This window comes from Phalacrocorax aristotelis, chromosome 22, assembly GCF_949628215.1.
Source record: "Phalacrocorax aristotelis chromosome 22, bGulAri2.1, whole genome shotgun sequence".
Classification (NCBI taxonomy): domain Eukaryota; kingdom Metazoa; phylum Chordata; class Aves; order Suliformes; family Phalacrocoracidae; genus Phalacrocorax; species Phalacrocorax aristotelis.
In genome coordinates, this window is record NC_134297.1 from 811,697 (window position 1) to 829,221 (window position 17,525).

The 17,525-nt window shown below is 54.9% G+C and overlaps 1 protein-coding gene across 10 annotated transcripts in view; it reads right to left on the minus strand.

Moving 5' to 3' along the window:
* The window catches only part of LOC142067471 (uncharacterized), a 161,423-nt gene that overhangs the window by 35,602 nt on the left and 108,296 nt on the right, over positions 1-17,525 (minus strand). For 2 of the 10 annotated variants that reach the window (XR_012664062.1, XM_075116100.1), the window contains one exon: positions 8,712-8,903. The exons of the other annotated variants lie outside the window; for them this stretch is intronic. Coding sequence is in view for 1 of the 2 variants with exons in the window: in XM_075116100.1 (XP_074972201.1) it covers positions 8,712-8,903 (192 nt within the window). In the remaining variant the exon portion in view is untranslated. The remainder of the gene's footprint in view (positions 1-8,711; positions 8,904-17,525) is intronic. 10 annotated transcript variants of the gene reach the window in all.

Consider the following 17,525-nt stretch of genomic DNA (forward strand, 5'->3'; position numbering starts at 1 on the left):
CCGGGGGCTCTGCCACGGCTACAGATGGGTTTTCTCCTCACTGAGACATGTCTCTGCTGGAAAACTGTCCCTTTCCTGCCTGGGTGCTATGGAGCAGGATGTTACGAGGGGGTGCGGGAGCGCAGGTGCCCAGACCTGGGAGGAAGGGGGCAGCAGGCAGGGACCCCGCCGGGGCAGGGAGGGAAGCGGGATGCAGGAGCCATGCGGCTGGGCGATGTAAAAGAGGAGAGAGGCGAGGGAGGGTGAGAAACATGACGCGAGTGCCACAAAAGCAAGGCTTTAAGGACACAGGGAACTTCTGGTTCGCTTTTTAGATTGAAATGTGGACGCGAGGCGCTGAAAGATAGCGGTTGTAAAGGAGGAGGGGGATCTGCGCGGCAGCGTTCGCGTCGCTCCTGGTGGGAATTTTTCTATAAAGGACCGATTGTTCGGCAACGGCGCCTGACAAAAATACAATTGGAAAAGTGGAGGAGAAAAAAAAAAGGAAGAAAAGAAAATCCTCTCTGTAACTTGTGCCCTTCAGAAGCAGCCCCTGTCGCATTCGGCGCCTGGCAAAGACGCCGCTGCCTTGGGAGCCTCGGGTCTTTGTTAAGAAAAGGACTTTGTTAAGAGAAACACCAGTTCTCCCGAAGGCTCATTATTCAAACTGCTCCAGACCCGGCATCACAAGTGCCGGTGACTTTGGAACATGAACAATCTTATCTCCTGGGTGAAAAGGACCATTTGTTGTTTACTGTCCAGGAGAGAAGGCTGACAATAGGCGCAAGAGGAAACTTGGAGGATATCCGAGCAAAACTTGCCGGGCGGTGCGCGAAGCGGAGCGAGGAGGGAGCGATGCTGCTGACCAGCGCGGGGCTTCCCCGGGGAGGCATGCCGCTGCACCAGGCCCTGGCATGGGAAAGGGCTGCTCTCCTAGCAAGTGCAGCTTCCAGGGGAACAAAAACCTTCCTTAAAAGCTATCACAGCTTTCCACTGAGCGAGTAATGGGCACGGACGGAGCGGGAGACCCTGCCACCGCAGCTGCTGCAACCACTCGCGAGCATTTCCCCGCAAAGGGAGCCAGCACAAACCTGCCTGGCCGCAAAATAAATGGTCACGAGAAACGCCGCGTTTCTCACTGACCTTGTTCGGTCCGAAAACCAGCAACATCGTACGCTGCAGGATGAGGGCTGCCTCCCGCGCCTGCTTTCTCTCCTGCCGCACATGAAAGGGCTGCTTGCTGGAAGGCTGCATGGCAGAGGTCCACGGGTGAACCCGAAATTGGCTCCTGCGTTCTCACCCACCACAGCCCAAACTGCAAGCCCTGCTGGGGCAACCTCCTAGAGCAAATGAGAACTCCAGAACTCCATTTAGCCTGAATATCTCAAGCTTTTTGCTTTTAATAAAGTCAAAACCATGAATCACAGAATCACAGAATCACAGAATCACAGAATCACAGAATCACAGAATCACAGAATCACAGAATCACAGAATCACAGAATCACAGAATCACAGAATCACAGAATCACAGAATCACAGAATCACAGAATCACAGAATCACAGAATCACAGAATGCCAGGTTGGAAGGGACCTCAGGGGCCATCTAGCCCAACCTTTCTGGGAAGAGCCTAGCCTAGACACGATGGCCCAGCACCCTGTCCAAGCGACTCTTGAAGGTGTCCAACGTGGCCGAGTCAACCCCTTCCCTGGGGAAAATAACACTGTAATTCCTTGTTCCATCAAGAATTGCGCACATGTGAATGTGCACATGGAGCTACAATATATCGCACGTGGGGTGAAACGTATCATTTATTCTAGCAACTACATAAACAGCTCCTCTGAGGCAATGGCTCCCGTTTTGAAAGAACACATCCAGGAGCCCTGGGGAGAACCTCGGGGCACCGCGGGGAAGTGGACTGAGGGGTTTGAAGCACGTGGAAGGGAAAAGACAAGACAGTTTTGTAGCTGCAAGCAGAGACAGGCGCCCTCCGCTTTTGGCTTCGCCCTTTGCTCAGAGCCGGGTTGCCCAGGCCCTTGCAGGAGGCCAGTGCGGAGGCGCCCCTCTCCCCCCTCGCTCTGCAGCGCCCGCCTGGGTCCCAGCCCTGCAGAAAGCACTCGGCCGTTCCCCCGTGGCCCCGCACGCCAAGGGGCTGCAGGGCCAGGCTCTGAGCCCGCGTATTCTCCTTGCGGGCAAGTGCCGCGCTTGGCCTGGGCAGCAGAGCTGCGGCCTTTACTGCAAAAGGTGCACCACGGGCCGCGGAGCTCCCCTTTGTGGAAGGAGATGGCTGGAGGAGAGAGGGAAAGGCAAGGGGAGAAAAGCCTGAGCCGAGCATCCTCACGCACCGCCCGGAGCCAAAGCCCAGCCAGCACCTGCAGCGTGCGTGCTGGCAGCAGCCCTGCCTGGCGGTCCCGGGGCCGCCCGCGGATTCACGGGCAAGCGTTTGCCCTTGTCTCGTTTGTTTTGGGGACCACGGTGCCAACTGACCGCTCAGCCGGGCACGGCGAAGGTGGGCTTTGCGGGAGCTGGAGCCGCGCGATCCAGGGGCCGGGAGGGAAGGCGCCTGGACAGAGGCGAGGCTCATCATGGGCACAGATCTAATCAAGACAGGCTTCGCACCCCCTCTCCCGCCCCTCCTGAACAGCATCTCTTAATGCTAGAAGTCCCTGCGGTTTGTAATTACCAGTTTGACAAGTTCATGAGTTCTCTGTTAATTATTATAATTAGCTCTCGCTGGGTGAGAAAGCAGGAGTTTAACTACAATATTAACAATGGGAGAACTGTTATCAAGAATTAACTACAACGAACCGACTGGAAAGGGTTCCTCCTGCCTGCCAGTGAGACCCATGAAGGGAGAGCCCTGCTCCCATCCTCCCGCTGCTGTGGAGAGTTAAAAACAGCGGGTTTGTCCGCAGGACAGCTTTGGCAGCACCGGTATGGGAAGGGAAACACACACTCACTCTGGGCTGCCCAAAATAGGGTCGAGATTGGGACCGGCAGAGGAAATCATAAGGTAAGGCTGCCAGGGGCCACAGAAAGACACACAGCGGGAGGACAGACAGACAGTGGTCTGCGGCATGGCCCCTCGCTTGGAGCGGCATCCCCACAGGGTCACGTGAGAATCGGGCCCCATGAATTTCTTTTAACACCCGCTCTGTTCCACATGCTCCACAGCGCCCGGGTCGAGAAAGTCGTAAGAGCCAGTGATTAAATTCCTGCACAAGCCATTCCTCCCGGGAGCACGAGCACAAGACGCTAGCCTGAGCAAATATTAGAAAAATATCCGTTTTCGACACCCCTAATTTGCTGAAGATGAACGGATTGACTTCTCAAACACGGCGAGATCCCGAACAGATCAACACAGCTCGGCTTTCTTCCCAATTTCCGAGTTCAAACGTATACAAAATGTTTATCTGAAGTGCAGAAGAGCTTACAGAGCCAAGCTGTGCAAATAATTAGTTATCTTAAGCGGCTTCACACCTGAAACAGAAGGCTGGAGGGGTTTTTTAATTTGCTTTTTATTTTAATGTATTTAATCACACCTTTGCAAAGCAGCAGCAAAGACTAGAAACTTTGGGGATCGGTATTACCGGCAGAAAACACCTTTTGACACCCGCATAAACCCACGTGGGACCAGGGACCCTTCTCGCGGAGGAGACACGCACAGTCCAAGCCTGGCAAACACCAACAGCCCCGAGGGCAGGAGCAGCCCCGGAGCCGCGACCTGGCTCAGCCGCCACCGCAAACCCTGCCGGGGCCCGACAAAGCCTCTGCCAGACAAGGGAAGGGCACAGACCCGGCAACAGTCACGTAGAAGAAAGCTTGCCCAGACCTCCAGTGGGGCCGGTTGCCTCCCCCCGGTCCTGCCCGGAGCCAGGGAAGCTCCGCTTTTCTTTCCTTTGCTGGAACATTTAATTTGCTTTTCAGACAAGAAGAGTTTCCACACACTTAGGCTGCTCGTGAGAAATACTCCATTTCAAATACATACATAAATTTTTTTTAACTGTAAACAGGTTTTGAAGAAGAGATCAAAACCTCAGTGAAATATTTTGAAGCTGTTGGGATGAAGCACTTCACTCTACATGATATGAATTTCCTTGGAGTAATTTCTATTTGAGGGATTTACATTTGCTTTCACATCCCAGAAGCAGAACGGGGGGAAAAAAAGGGTTGAAGCCGCAAAGGGTTTCTTAGGACAGCGCAGCCGTTTCCCACCTGCATCAGCTGAGGGGACTGGAAACGCGGCGGCACGTCAGGGGCTGGGAGCCGCCTGGGGTCCGGCAGCCTTCCCCGGGCCAACTACTCAGCATTCAGCCCTTTCTCCCCGCTTCACCGTCAGCATCAGTAACGTAGTCACGAAACTCCCCGGGGCGTAAATTCTTGCAAACATCTCGACACCACAGGCAGAGGTAAGAAAAAGGCCCCAGACGAGTCAGAATATATTTTGCAAGTGGAAATGCAGAGACATAGAGGAGGAGACGGCGCCAGGCAGGTTGTGCTCCTGCATGGAAAGGATCCGTTCTCTTCCCGGGGAATTATAACAGGTTTCACGCCAGGGAACAAATAACTCTAAGTGAAGGAATCCCTTTTGCCTTGCCCTTGCAGACAAATCAGTGGTTAGCAGGAGCATCGGTGCAGAGATGACGGGTTAGTCCTCTCCCTAAGCCTTCTGGGAAACTCCTTTGAACGCTTACAACATCAGAGCATAAGACCTGATTTGTTAGACAAGCCTGACTTTATTATTTTTTTAAAAGGGGGATATTATCTCCTGCCTCCAAAGGGAAGGGGAAAAGGAGAGAGCCACTGATACAGACGGGGGGCAGAGACAGACACAGAACCTCATTATTAAACAAAATAAATAAAATATACCAGCAGAAAATGTGTCTTGGCTTTATTACTGTATTCTGTCTTCTAAATATTTCATTCCCAACTAATGCACAAGCCAAATGGAAAATTTCAAGCAAAACTGCGCTACTTAGAATATGCTTAATTATTGATTCAGCCAGGAGGGAAAAAGGAAAAAAAAACAGAGGGGAAGAAAACGCACAGAGCTGTTGTCGAGTCCTCCACCCCAGAGCTGCTGTTTTAGGCCTGTGCAGCTTCCCAGCCTCCCTGCCCGGGAAGGGGAGCGCGGAGCATCCCGGCTGCCTGCAGCCCAAGCCTTTCCTCGGGCGCCGGGGCGAGGAAGAGGAGGGGAGGGAGGACACGCTGCCGCAGCCAGCCCTTCGCCAGCCACGAGCCACGTGCGTCACCTGAGCTGGTTTTAGTTTTTCGCAGAGATTTTAGCTTACGGTTTTGTGTAACCAGAAATGCATCCTCAGGGGCTAAACAGCACATTAGGGTAAAAACCCTTGGCTCCTGCCAGCATCCCTCCTCGCCGAGCTCCGGCACCAGCACCTCCAAGGGTAAAACCCAGCCGACTCAAGCCTTTGCCTTTCGGTTAGTCCGTTCTAAGGTGCCACCAGAGCAGACACACCGAAACACCAGCACCGGGTCCTCCCAGGAGCCAGCACAGAGGACAACAGCCCACCACCATGGCCGGTCGCCGGCTAGGCATCTTTTAGCACCCAAGGCTTGCAAACTGGGTTACATCCCCAGTTGCGGAGGGGTCCTGCCTTAGACACCCCTCTCTAGACCACCGCGGCCAATACAGCAAGACACGAGACTGCGAGCAACTCACCCCAGCCGTCTCCGTTGCCGTCCCGAGAGATGAAGCACCAAAGTGACCCCATCCCCGTCTGAGCCGAAGGGAGCTGCTGCTCTGCACCAGGCACTTATACAGAAGCAGGAGCAGCTGGGGCCACGCTGATGGGGGTAACTGAGGACACCTGTGCTCCTGGCCACAGCAGGGAGACCGCTTCAGAAAGCAGGGGAAGGGGATGGAAAATAGGAAATCGATGGCAAGTTAAAGCTGGAGAGAGCAATTAGGCCTGGGAGTGCCGCCGCTAACTGCGGGAGGAGTGAGTTTTTAAGTGTGGCTGAACCAGATTTATACACTTAGACGGGGCTGGAAATGTCTCAGAGAAAGCAGTTTAACAGTGCTGCCATTTACAGGGAGGAGAACTGAAGCCGGAGTGTGTTTGCAAATGGACTCCAGGGACTCAATTTTCTTCCCCTGCTGGGATAAATCCAAACCAGCCGTTTCAAAGTTATGGGAATTGCATCGGAAAAACAAAGAGGGAGAGAGGACTGCGGCTGCAGGCGAGCGCAAAGAGCTGCCGGGGCCGAGGCTGGTCCCCCGGGGCGGCCACACCGCGGCACGGGACCACCAGCCCCCCGGCTCAGGGGTGGCCGGGTGTTTCACCAGCCTGCCCAGAGGCTTGCGGCAAACCCCAAAGGTTTAGGCAGAAACAGGAGGTGTTAACGCCAGCTCTGGCAACGTGCTGCGTCCCTCCCGGCAGGCCTCTGTTGAAAGGCGATGACAGTTTGGTCATTGTTTTTTCCTGGGATTTTCCCCCTTCCTATTTATTTAAAAGTCCCTTTGATGTGGTCTAGGTAATTTTTTGTGAACACCTTGTGGTTGTGAATGAAAGCTAAAAACGTGGTCTTAGAAACACGGCCAAAAGCCATTTCTAATCCACAACAAAACGTCCCCCTCTTGAAACTGGTTCAGAGTCTAAATCCTCACACGTTTGTCGATGCCGTCACCTATATCTGCCCTCCACCTCCTACTCTGGAAAACCACCCCCCTTCCCATATTCAAATCCTTCCTAATAAGCTAATTTCTCCCATGAGTCAGGGGTTTATTACAGACACAGCAACCGGCTTAACCCTGAGGTCAGCCTGAGCTGGAGTTTTCCTGCCACCTTCTCCCTCCGGCATGTTTAGCCTCAAGCTTGTACCCACGCTCTCGGGCATCCCAGGAGCTACCTCAGATTGTACGTACAGCCTTGGGCATTCTTGAAGACACCCTTATCCCCACGTTCTCTGGAAGCTGAGCGCTGCAGAAGGGCTCCCGGCGCCCTAAAGAGACCGAAGGGGGGAGCATCACCGGTGGGGTCCCACGCCGGGGCTGGGGGTGGACGTTGCAATGCCCAGGGGAGAAACTGTCGGCGCCGGCCTGCCAAACGCATGCTGCAGCTAAGGGGGGGGACACGGCACGCTTGCAGAGCGAGCTGCGCAGTCAATTGGGAATTTCACTGAAATTTCAAATTACGGGCTTTTTTTTTGTTTTTTTAAAGCGACAGAATTATGCTGTGTTACAGAGAAAGTGACAGGTAATTTGGGACACTGAGGATTTCTTGGGCTCTATAGTTAATGGGGAGTTTAGCACCAATTCCTCTGTAATTTGCACTTCTGAGAAACCGCGTTATTAGAAAGTCAGAAACCTCAAACACTTTCAACTCCGGGATCTGCCAGACTGACGGTGACCAGGAACTGAGGAGGCCCGAGTCCACAGGTCACCCATTTCAATATCTGAGGCTGGGTGGCTTCCAAAAACGGCCGCTCCAATGGCGGAGCCGAAAATTGGAGGTGACATTCAGAAGTCTCTGAAAATTATAACCCTGGCTTCCTCCTTGAAAAGCTTATCTGAATCCTGGCTTATCCTTTGATGAGGTTACTGAAAAAGCATTCTGCTCTGAGTACTTGCAAGATAACAGGCAATATATGTGAGCACTTCTCCCTGGGGGGAGAAAAACTATCGAACATGCCAAGCGTGGGACACTAATTAAATGGCCTGAATTATGCTGGACATTAAGGTCCTGGGGTGGCTTGGTTTAACTCCTTCCCATCCTTGCAAACCAGGAGCAAACAAGCGTGCTCATCCAGGCGGGGTCCCGGGAGGACGAGCTCCCGGCATCCAGCGCGGTCCTGGGCATCTCCCTCCATCCCGAGCCGGAGCCTGGCAAAGCCCCTGCGACTTTAATGAACTAAATCAATCGCATCCAAAGAACAGGATGCTAAGCCGGGGCTCTGGCTAATCCTGACCATCAGCAAAGACGGGGCAACGTTCAAAATTTTGCTTAAGTTTAAGCTAACATTTGGGTTTCTTGGATGCTAAACCCAGGGTTATGAGCAAGTGTCTTCCTGAGCTTTAGGAAGAAAAGGAAAGCGAGCCGAGACAGGCGTACTGTCATATCGGTGAGAAACAGTGAATTCAGTAATGCTTAACGGGCTGGCAAAGGGGCTACGAAAATTGACGCAGCTCTATTTGTGAGGGAAAATAACGGGGCTTCCTTTACGAAGGGGAGGAGCAATCACAGCTCAAGGGTGGAAAGGAGGAACGACAATGCACTAAAATGTAAGGTGTAACGGCAAAAGCGGAATTAATTGCCGGGAGCCAAAGTTCTGCCCTTGGAAGAGCAGCTGCAGCCACGTTCCCGGGGAAGGGGCTCTGACGACAGTCTCAGTTCGCATCCCCCTTTGGAAGGGAAGGCGGCAGCCGCCACCATTCCCCACAGCACAGCACGCAACACGGCGCCCATCCGGGCTCCAGCTCGGGCAGGGCCGGTGGCAGGAAAATGCTATTCTAGCGGTTTAGCCTTTCAATAACCGCAAGCTACGCTCTGTGCGAAGCCTCTTTGTAAAGCTCTAACATGCCTTCCAGACGCGGGGCCTTTTTTGTCAGCCCCCTTCCTGCGGCAAAAGCCCCACATCTTTGCATTCCTGGCAGGCAGAATTATGGTATTCTTCTTTGCTTTCAGCTTTAATAATGTCCGACAGTTCCGTGCCAAAGGTGGGGTGGAAGCAAGGTTTGGAGTGCGCAAATTCTTGGTTATTAAACGGGAAGCACCTTGCGAGGGAGGTGTGCACGACCGGCTTGAACGGGTCGATCCCCGCGCAAGTGTTTGGTGTAGCTGGTGGGCTTCTTCCCAGACAAAGCTGCCCTCCTCTTCCTCCTGCCCGCAAGCACCCGGGGCGCTCCTCTGCGCCCAGCACAGCCGCTCTGCCGGGGTACTCCAGCTTTGCCCCTCCTCTGGTGAGCCTGCAGCCCAAAAAGCAGGGGGAGAAGAACAAAAGTGGTTTAATAGCGTAATTTATTTTAAAATGAGCTGTCTCTTAATGCTGCCCCAGCCCCCAAAATGCCAATAATTTTTGTCTGGTTCCCTGCCATATCCTCAGCCAGAGCCTTCACCGTTTCAGGCACTGCTGCGTAAGATTAGCGGGGAAGTGTTTTGAGTCCCGTACATCAAAGGGATTGAAAAACTATCAATTTAGCAGAACGTATTATGCAGGTGAGGAGGGAAAAAAGCAAGGTCTCTTAAAAAGGATGGCTCATTTCTCCTCGCTCTGGGACAGCACTTAAGGCAGCTATTGTGTCTCCAGGGGAAAGACCCTATTTAAAGAGACACGAGCCCAAAAAGCCAAAAAAACCAGCAGGCGGGGGAAGCATCCAGGTCAGCCGTGCATGGGGAAAGGTGTTCCAGGTAGGGAGGCGGCAGGAAGGAGGTTGGAAGGTGGTGGGAAGCCCCGGGTGGCCGGCACGGGGTCAGGCCGGCGGCGAGGCTCCCGGTGCACCTCTACGAGCCGCCCCGAATCTTGCACTGGGTCCCTCCTCCACAGGGAAAACGGGAGACGAGGAGGAACAGACGAAGCGAGTAGGAGCAAATATTTGGGAAAAGTCTTGCAAATTGCCCGTGAGAAGGTGCCATCCTTCGTCCCCACCCGCAGCCCGCCCTCGCTGCCTGCGGTGGCCGGGACGACACAGCCCAGCAGCGCCGGTGGAAAATTCTTCAAAGGGCCCTTGCCTTGAAAACGCTGAGCGTTATTTCCACGGGCCCTTAAACAGAATAATTCATTCGGCAGCTCAGAACAATCAATATCGCACGCCGAGAATTTATACACCGACTCTGTTTACCCAGCAGACCCTCTTTGATAATATTATTTATGATTCTAAATAACTCCATCGGTGTTCAATAGAGCTGGGAGTACCTGGGGGACCGGGGCACAATCAAATTATGAAGACATATGGTTTACTCAGCGCTGGAAATGTTCAACTGCATTTCATTGCTGTTAGTCCTGCTGCAGTACCTTCCCCAATCAGTTATACAACCTCCTTAATATCGTTTGCTGGATGGGAAGGCTTCTTCAGGGAGAGGGCTCTCGCTCAGCTGACGGAGAGATGGGGCTGTAAAGGGAATTTTATTGTGGCTATTTCTGCATTCGCGGAGCTGAAGGACATGCCGAGCAGCTCAATGCATCCCCGGCCGCCATGGCAATTAAACTCCTGCGCTGCCGGGGATTCGCGGAGCAGGCAGGGAGAGGTGAGGCAGAGGCAGGGCTCTGCCTGCCAGCAGCTCCAGCCCAGAGCTCCGCCGGCACGGCCGCCCCAGCCCAGGCGCCGGCTGATACGTATGCGGCACGCTCGCATCTCCTGGCTGTATTTATGTTCAGTGCGTATACTGTGTACGTTTTAATAAAGCGCTTCTGATATACCCGTGAACCGGCCAAATGCTGAGTCATTATTATCGACAGAACATCGCATAAGTACTCTGCGGAGCTTCCTCTGGGCTTTGAGGGTGTATAAAGCTAACACTAATGCTATATTGCTCTATAAACTCTAGTCCTCCCCGCAGAGAAGCAATAATTAATCAGACGATGCATGATACGCAACAAATTAAAAAGATAAAACTTCCCAACAAAAATTATGGGACTAGAGAGACGCGGGCTGTGCTTCGCAGCAAGCTGTCCCTGGCATCCCATTTCCCCCGCTCTGCTGGCATATACCTTCCGAGGGCCGGATCCCGCGAGCGCCGCGACGCAGCCAGCGCTGCAGCGCCCGGCCGCTCCCAAGCACGGCATTCAGCCACGAAGTGCGCCCGTCGCCCGGCTGATGTCGGCGCGCCCTCGGCGTTCAGCCTTCGCCGGGGACGCCCGTACGGTCGCGGGGAGCCAGGACCGGGACGGGCGTGCTGGTGCTGGGGACAGCGTCGTCCCCCTCCTAAGTGGGGCAGATGAAAGCCAGCGCTTTCTCCTTTGAATGGGGCCTGGAAACTCTGCTTGACACCGAACCTGCTCGTCCCCAGCTTGCAAATAGCCGAGGCTCTAAAATAAAGTGATAACAGTTATCACTGTGGAAATATCATCTCTGAGAAAAATCCCACCAGAGTGATAATTAAAACAGGTACCGAAGACTCTGACAGACCCAGACTTATTTTCAGGTTTTGGCTATTTCTGCCGCGCGATCCCCTTTTGAAAAATCAGCATCTCCTTTTCATAGGAACCCCAGACATTTCAGGACCTGTTTTTTGTTCCCCTTGAAGCGGAATGGAGAAGTAAACAGCCATGTTTCACATGGAACAGCAAGAAAACACATTTCCAACCCAGGAACGTCAGGGGGGTTTCACTTCCATCTTCCCATGCAAACCTGCAGGGCTGATGAAGCACTGGTTTCTAGCGGGAACGGTTTGGAGGGGGAGCTCCAGGCAGCCCCTGCACTCAGGCAGGATGGGTGGGACACAGCAGACCTCTCCTACGCTCCCGAGCCAGCAACGCCGGGCACATCCCTCTGTATTTACCAGCAGAGGATGGTCAGGGAAGAAGCCAGTGGTGGGGTGGTGGTGATATTTTTTTCTCTTTTTTAAAGCGTTTGGAAAGAAGTTCACATCATCTCTCCAGGCACACAGCTTGGCTCTCTGGCCACCTCTTCCCATCCCTCCCCCGGCTGCCCAGGCAGGCTGCTGTGAGCAATTCCTGAAACCCGCTTTCGGCCCCAGTCTGCAAAGAAAACCCGTCGGCAACATTCATTGATTACGCTGGCGGTCGGCGGGGTCTGCCTGTGGAGTCGTCTCTGGAAGAGCAGCCCTGCGAGACCCTCGGGACAGCGATGCTCAGATCAGCCAGAGAAGCCCTTCCCCACCCCTGCAGTGCTGCTGGGATAAGGAGCACCGCAGGGCCTGCGGGAGAGGGGCGAGGACGGGTGCGTGGGTGCACAGCTGCTACCTACCCACCCACGCAAAACCGCAGCGTCCCCAGCCGCCAAGCTGCCCTTAAATGCTTTGCCACGCTCAATTCTAAGGAGGCTTTTAGGCTGTGTATATCACACTGCTTTTGTAGCTTTAAAGGAAGCGTTTGGATGTCTATATTTAATTGTCCTTACTTCCTTTCCTCCTTGACATTTATGAATTTTAGATGTCTTTCACCTCGGGCCTCTGAAGGGCGTCTTGGAGAAACACATGGTGCCCCCGCGCCGCACTCCGCCTCCCGGTGAAGCTGTGCCAGGGACATCCCGTGGCGACACGGCTTCAGCCAGTCCGCTGGGCCGCGGGAGCTCGCCCGCCCGCGGGATGCTCGGGTACCACGGGTGCTGCCGTGATGCTCCCCAGCCTTTGGTAGGGCGTGGGGCTGCTGCTGGCTCTGCGGCTGCCGGAGGGAGGGAACGAGAGGGGGAGATGACCGGGAAAGGTGGAAAAACCCAGGATTACAAGGGGTGAGGGAGATGCTGTTATAGTACACGGCAACTTGCAGATGAAACAGGCAGCGGCTGCCTTGAGCTGAAGGCCAATTTGGCAGCGGGCTTGTGCCAGGAATAAGCCTCGCTGAAGCGTGGCTGGGATGGGAGACCCTGCGGGCCCCTCCATCACTCCCTGTGCCGGCTTGTGGGGATGGGGTCCCTCTCCCATCCTCTTCACCAAGGCCTGCTTCAGTGGCACGCCGGGTAACGTACGTGTCGTTCCTCCTGCTTAATACCCTGGACTCCTTAAATGGCGCTGAATCTAACTGAGTGGTGGATAAACATTAGTTTCACAGCTCACAAAGCAGAACTGCCGGCTACTGCCAGTCTAGACGTAATGAGTTCCTCCCGGGACCCCTGGGAGCGTTTAGAGTGGGCTCTTCTTTACCCAAGCTGCCAGTCAAGCTGGTGCCAGGGGGGAAGCAGCGCCGTTAATCTCTTTCCCGCCATCCCAGCCATAGCTGAAATCCCTTCGAGCATGTAACAGTTTTATTTTAATGTGCCGTCCCACCGGCACGCGGACGGGAGCGGCGTGGGCCGCCCGCACGCCGCCTTTCCGCTGCCTCCCCACCGCAAGCCCCTGCCGGGAAGCTTAAATTGGGGGGGGGGGGGGGGGAGGAAGGTGGGGATGAGCCGACAGGATGAAACAAATGACAAGGGAACAGCGTTCGCACGTTTTACTTTTCACCCAGGCTGGTGTTGTCACCTCCTTGGGTATCCTTTAATTAACAACAGATTGCTGTTCTGTGGAGAGAGACTAATTTAGCACCCAGAAGAGGAGCAGGGAAAGTTTGCTTGGCAGCCAGGCACCAGCGGCCAGGGACGTCTCCCACCGCGTCGCGCTTTCACCAGGACGCTAAATCACTTGTCAGGAGCTTTTCCCCAACAGCCGGAGCAAATCAGCTAATGAAGGTGATGTCATGCGGATTTTCAAGAGCGCTCTGATGGACCAGCCACGGCTGCTGCTGCTTCCCCGATACCTCAGGTCCTGCTCTGGGAGGTAAAGCACACTCGTGCCCGTGTCTGCTCCCCTCTTCCAACCACAAAAGAAATCCACAGGGAAATCGAGATGGGATGCTACGTTCGGGCGAGGTGAGCTGGGACAGATCCTGCCTGCGCCCAGAGGGGCAGCCGCCTCCCTGGGCTCCCACCGGGAGACCCAGCTGGGGAAGAGCAACACCAGCAGCACCGTCGCCTGTGACACCGTGCCAAGGACCCCGCGGTGGCCCGGGCAGAGCCCTCAGGGGCTCTCCACGGCAGACCGCAGGGGGGCAGGGGGTGCCTGTGGGCAGCGGCAGCTTCCCCAAGCCCCTCTACCCGTCCCCACGTGGGCTCTGCACAGAGAGCTCAAGGGCCAGCAGGCTCTGCAAATAAACAGCCATCGCAGGAGCAGCCTTTCAGCACACCCTCTGAAGCCATGAACTGCTACCAGCGCCCGCTGTTCGGCACTGCGTGGTACAGACCCCCGGCCCCCAGTGACCCCGCTCAGCTGCTCGGTCTGGGCACCGGTAACGGTGGCGAGGGGGGACGTGGTGCGTACGGATGCTGCCCACAAAACCCCTGCCTGCTAATGAACACCCAGCAACAGCGAGCGCATGGCACGACGTCCCCTCGCGAGAAACACCGGCTCCCGGAGGAGAGATGAAAAGAATCACACGTAGGATTCATCGATTTCTCCTCTCCAGACCCCTTCCCAGAACAGGTTGGACATTCGAGATGGAAAAAAAGAGAAGGAGCCACTGTCAGGTCCTTTCCAAAAGGCTGACGGACTAGTTGCCAAAGTCTAAATATATCCCTGCTCCGCATGTCAGCCCAGGGCTTCTGCTCCCCCGTCCTCCACGTCAGCGGAGCAGCAAAAGCACAAGCGAGCCTCTAATCCGCAGAGAACGGGCAGGGAGCCAGCGTGGACTTTTCCATCCCTAACCTCCGAGAAGACGGACACCTGTGCCTCTCCTCTCTGCCGGGCCGTATTTAGCAGCCGTAATTATACCCTTTCAATCTATGTATAAATAACTGGAATTCCGGGTAAAATGTTGGGTAGCTTGATTTACATCCCCGGTCAGCCGATAAGGTTGCAACAAGGATAAATCACGGCAGAAGTGCCTACTCAGAAGATCTGAGAGGAAGAGAGAGAAACTTCTGCCCCTTCCCCCCCCCCCCCCCGCCACTGCCCCATTACTCATGCTTGTTTATAAAGTGGCTGGGATAGTTTTGGCATTAAATAAACATCGTGCGATCGCCCGAGTATTTTATCACTGTGCTAAGTGCCCACAGAGGGTTGCGGGAAGGAGGCACTTGCTTTTCCTGCCCGCTTCAGTTTTCAGGCAGCTGAGGACAGAGCCGTGAAGGAGGCTGACAAATTGAGGCTGCTGCTGAGGGGACCCGGCGAGAGGTGGGGAACGAGCTTCGGCTCCCCTGAAAACCCCAGCCCTGCTCCCTGAACCCTCCAGCCCAAGGGCTCCCAGGAGTTTCTGCCTTCGAGTGACCTCGCTTTCTCTTTTCACACCAGACCTGCAGCCGGGCTTCCGCCAGTAGCCTCCTCCTCGGCTGGGGGAGCACGGAGACAAACCCCCACCTTGCCGCTGATGCGCAGCAGCATCGCGAGCCTCGAGCTGGACCATCAACTGGTGCATAGAGCGAGCAGCCAGCAACAGGGGGACATTAGCTGATGAGACGGCAGCACTTTGCAGCGAGCGCCAGATCATCACTCGCCCGGCTCCCTCCCAAGAGTAACGCCGTCCGTGGCACGGCCGGCATCGCCGGGCTGGGGCGGAGAGGCCAGCATCCTCCGCCTGCTGCCGTGTCTCGGCAGCGGGCTGGAGAGCCGCCCTGGGAGCGGGGCAGTGGGGATTTGGGGGCAGAGGGTGCTCTGCCCACCCATAAGAAGCGCGCTGCCAGGCTGCGTCTCGGGGAGGACTCGAACTGGCACGCGGTTTGGAAGGGGCTGGCCCAGCCAGGCGGCGGCAGGGAAGAGCCGCGGCGTTAACTGCGGCGTCTGCGTCTTTGGACAGCAGGCTGCATGGCGGGGAGCACAACGATAGATGGACGAGCCTGTCCTGGATGTTTTTCAAGTGGAGATTAACCACTGAGTAGGTTCTTTTTATTTAAGATGCCATATGTCTCTTCCCTCTAAATATCTCTTCCATCAGATACCGCTGCGATTCCCAGTCTGCCTTCCAACCCTGCCTTTGAGACACTGTTGCAAACACTTCATATAACCGTGTTAGACCAGAGATGGAAAATGCTCTTAAGCTCCTTCCGCCCACTCCCCCCTCTACACCACGCCCGAACGTACACGCAGCTGCTTCGCCTGCGCTTGCTCGGGGCCTCGGAGCTGCAGCGTGTCTCTGGGGGGTGGATGCTGTCTCTGGGCTCGGGGCACAGCGCCGGTTTGGCTCCGGTGACTCGTTTGACTACGCTGCAAATTCTCTTCTCCGCCTGCGAAATGGGGATAGCAACGCTCCCCTTTTCCCCTGCTGTGAGCTTCAATATATCAAGGCTTGTGAGGCACTTAATACTATGTAAATGGGAGACGTATCAGCTGTGCCTCAGATAAATGAATTTCACTTAGATTGATGGGTGTGAAGCACTTCCAAAATTAGGCCTATTCTTCTTAAATCAAACAGTTTCCCCAAGCCAGTTCAGCTCCATTGATGTAGAGGAAGTCATCAAGTTGCGATTCATCACCGGTTCGATCAAAGGCCTTCGATACGCTGACCCACCGCGTGCTTCCTCCTCTTCGCAGAGGGAGTCAGAGCTCGGCCAGACGCAGGAGGAGCGGGGCCCTGCATCTCTGCGCACGGGGCGCCCCAGGCTCGGTCTGCAAAGCCAGGACACGCTCCCGATGGGACTAAAGCCACGTCAGGAGTCTCACTCGGAGCTTGGGGAATCGCCTGGATATTCAGGACCATCTTCACAGCGTTTATATATCAGCAGGTTTGAACTACAGAACGCCGTTTTCCCCCAATATTTGCCTGACCGACCTTGCCCTCAGCGCTGAATCGGAAACGAATAAATCAAACCTCAGTGTCTCCAAAGTCCCCGCCTCGCTCCCGCGGGTCTCTGCACCCCTCCTGCAACCTCCATTGCAGGACTGGCACTATTTCTAGGGATTAGGGCTGGAAAAGCAGTGCACAGCAACCCGAGGGCTTGCTCCGATGCTTCTGCTGAACCGTATTTATGCCATTAAATGCTCTGTAACATACAGATAATATCATAAGCCTCGTTTCGTTCAGCTAGCAAACAGCAAATCCCTCTCGCACACAGGAGCGTCACCATCGGACTGCAGCTAGCTGAGTAACGCCGTGGTAAACCGTGCCAAGCTGGTCGCTACAGCTTCGTGTTCGCCTGCGTGACGGGGCTGCCACCCGTCCTGACCTCGGGGGCTGCCGGAGGGCAGAGGGGTCCGTATGCAGCCCGCTCCGCTCCGCTCCGGGGCTGGAACTTCTCCTCTTCTCTCTGCCAAACCCAAGCGCCTCCTGACTACGAGCATCCGTCTGGTGTTTACGTGTGGCGGAGCTCAGCTCTCTCCAACTTTTTAACTGCAGATAATCAACAAAGCTGGGGAAATAATTTAGCGCGTATAATGTATTCTATGAATTTTGATTCTTTGCCCACAAGCAGCTTGTGCTTCTCACAAAGGTATTGGTCCTATGAAATTATGCAGGGGAGCTGCCGCCTTGGCCTATAGCTCGTTCAGCCGCTGGCAGCGAACGTTCGACGCCCCGAGCATTGCAATGCTGCCGCTTGCTTGCTTTCGATTAGGCGCCTCACTCCCGTGGTATTTCTTTTGCTGATAGCCTGGGAGAAATTTAACCTCACAGGGCATCTCCTACGGGCAGAGCATTGTTAATAGAAACCTTACCCGCACGCCTAGGACGGCTGTTCCCAAACCCTGACACAGAATTAGGCGTCTGAAGGGTAGGTGCCACAACCGGGCAGCGAGTAATCATCGAAACGCGGGTGCATCATCCATATGTTTGTATCAAAGTGCCCCACGCCATCGTTAAATGGGACTAAATATACCTAGGAGCAGCAGTAAGCACAGCTGTGCTGTTCCTCCTCGTTGGCAGAGGAAGGAGAGGGTGTCGCAGCCTCACACGTAACTGCCGTGCCAGTTACAAGCTTGCCTGAAATCTAGATGTTGAAGCTGTG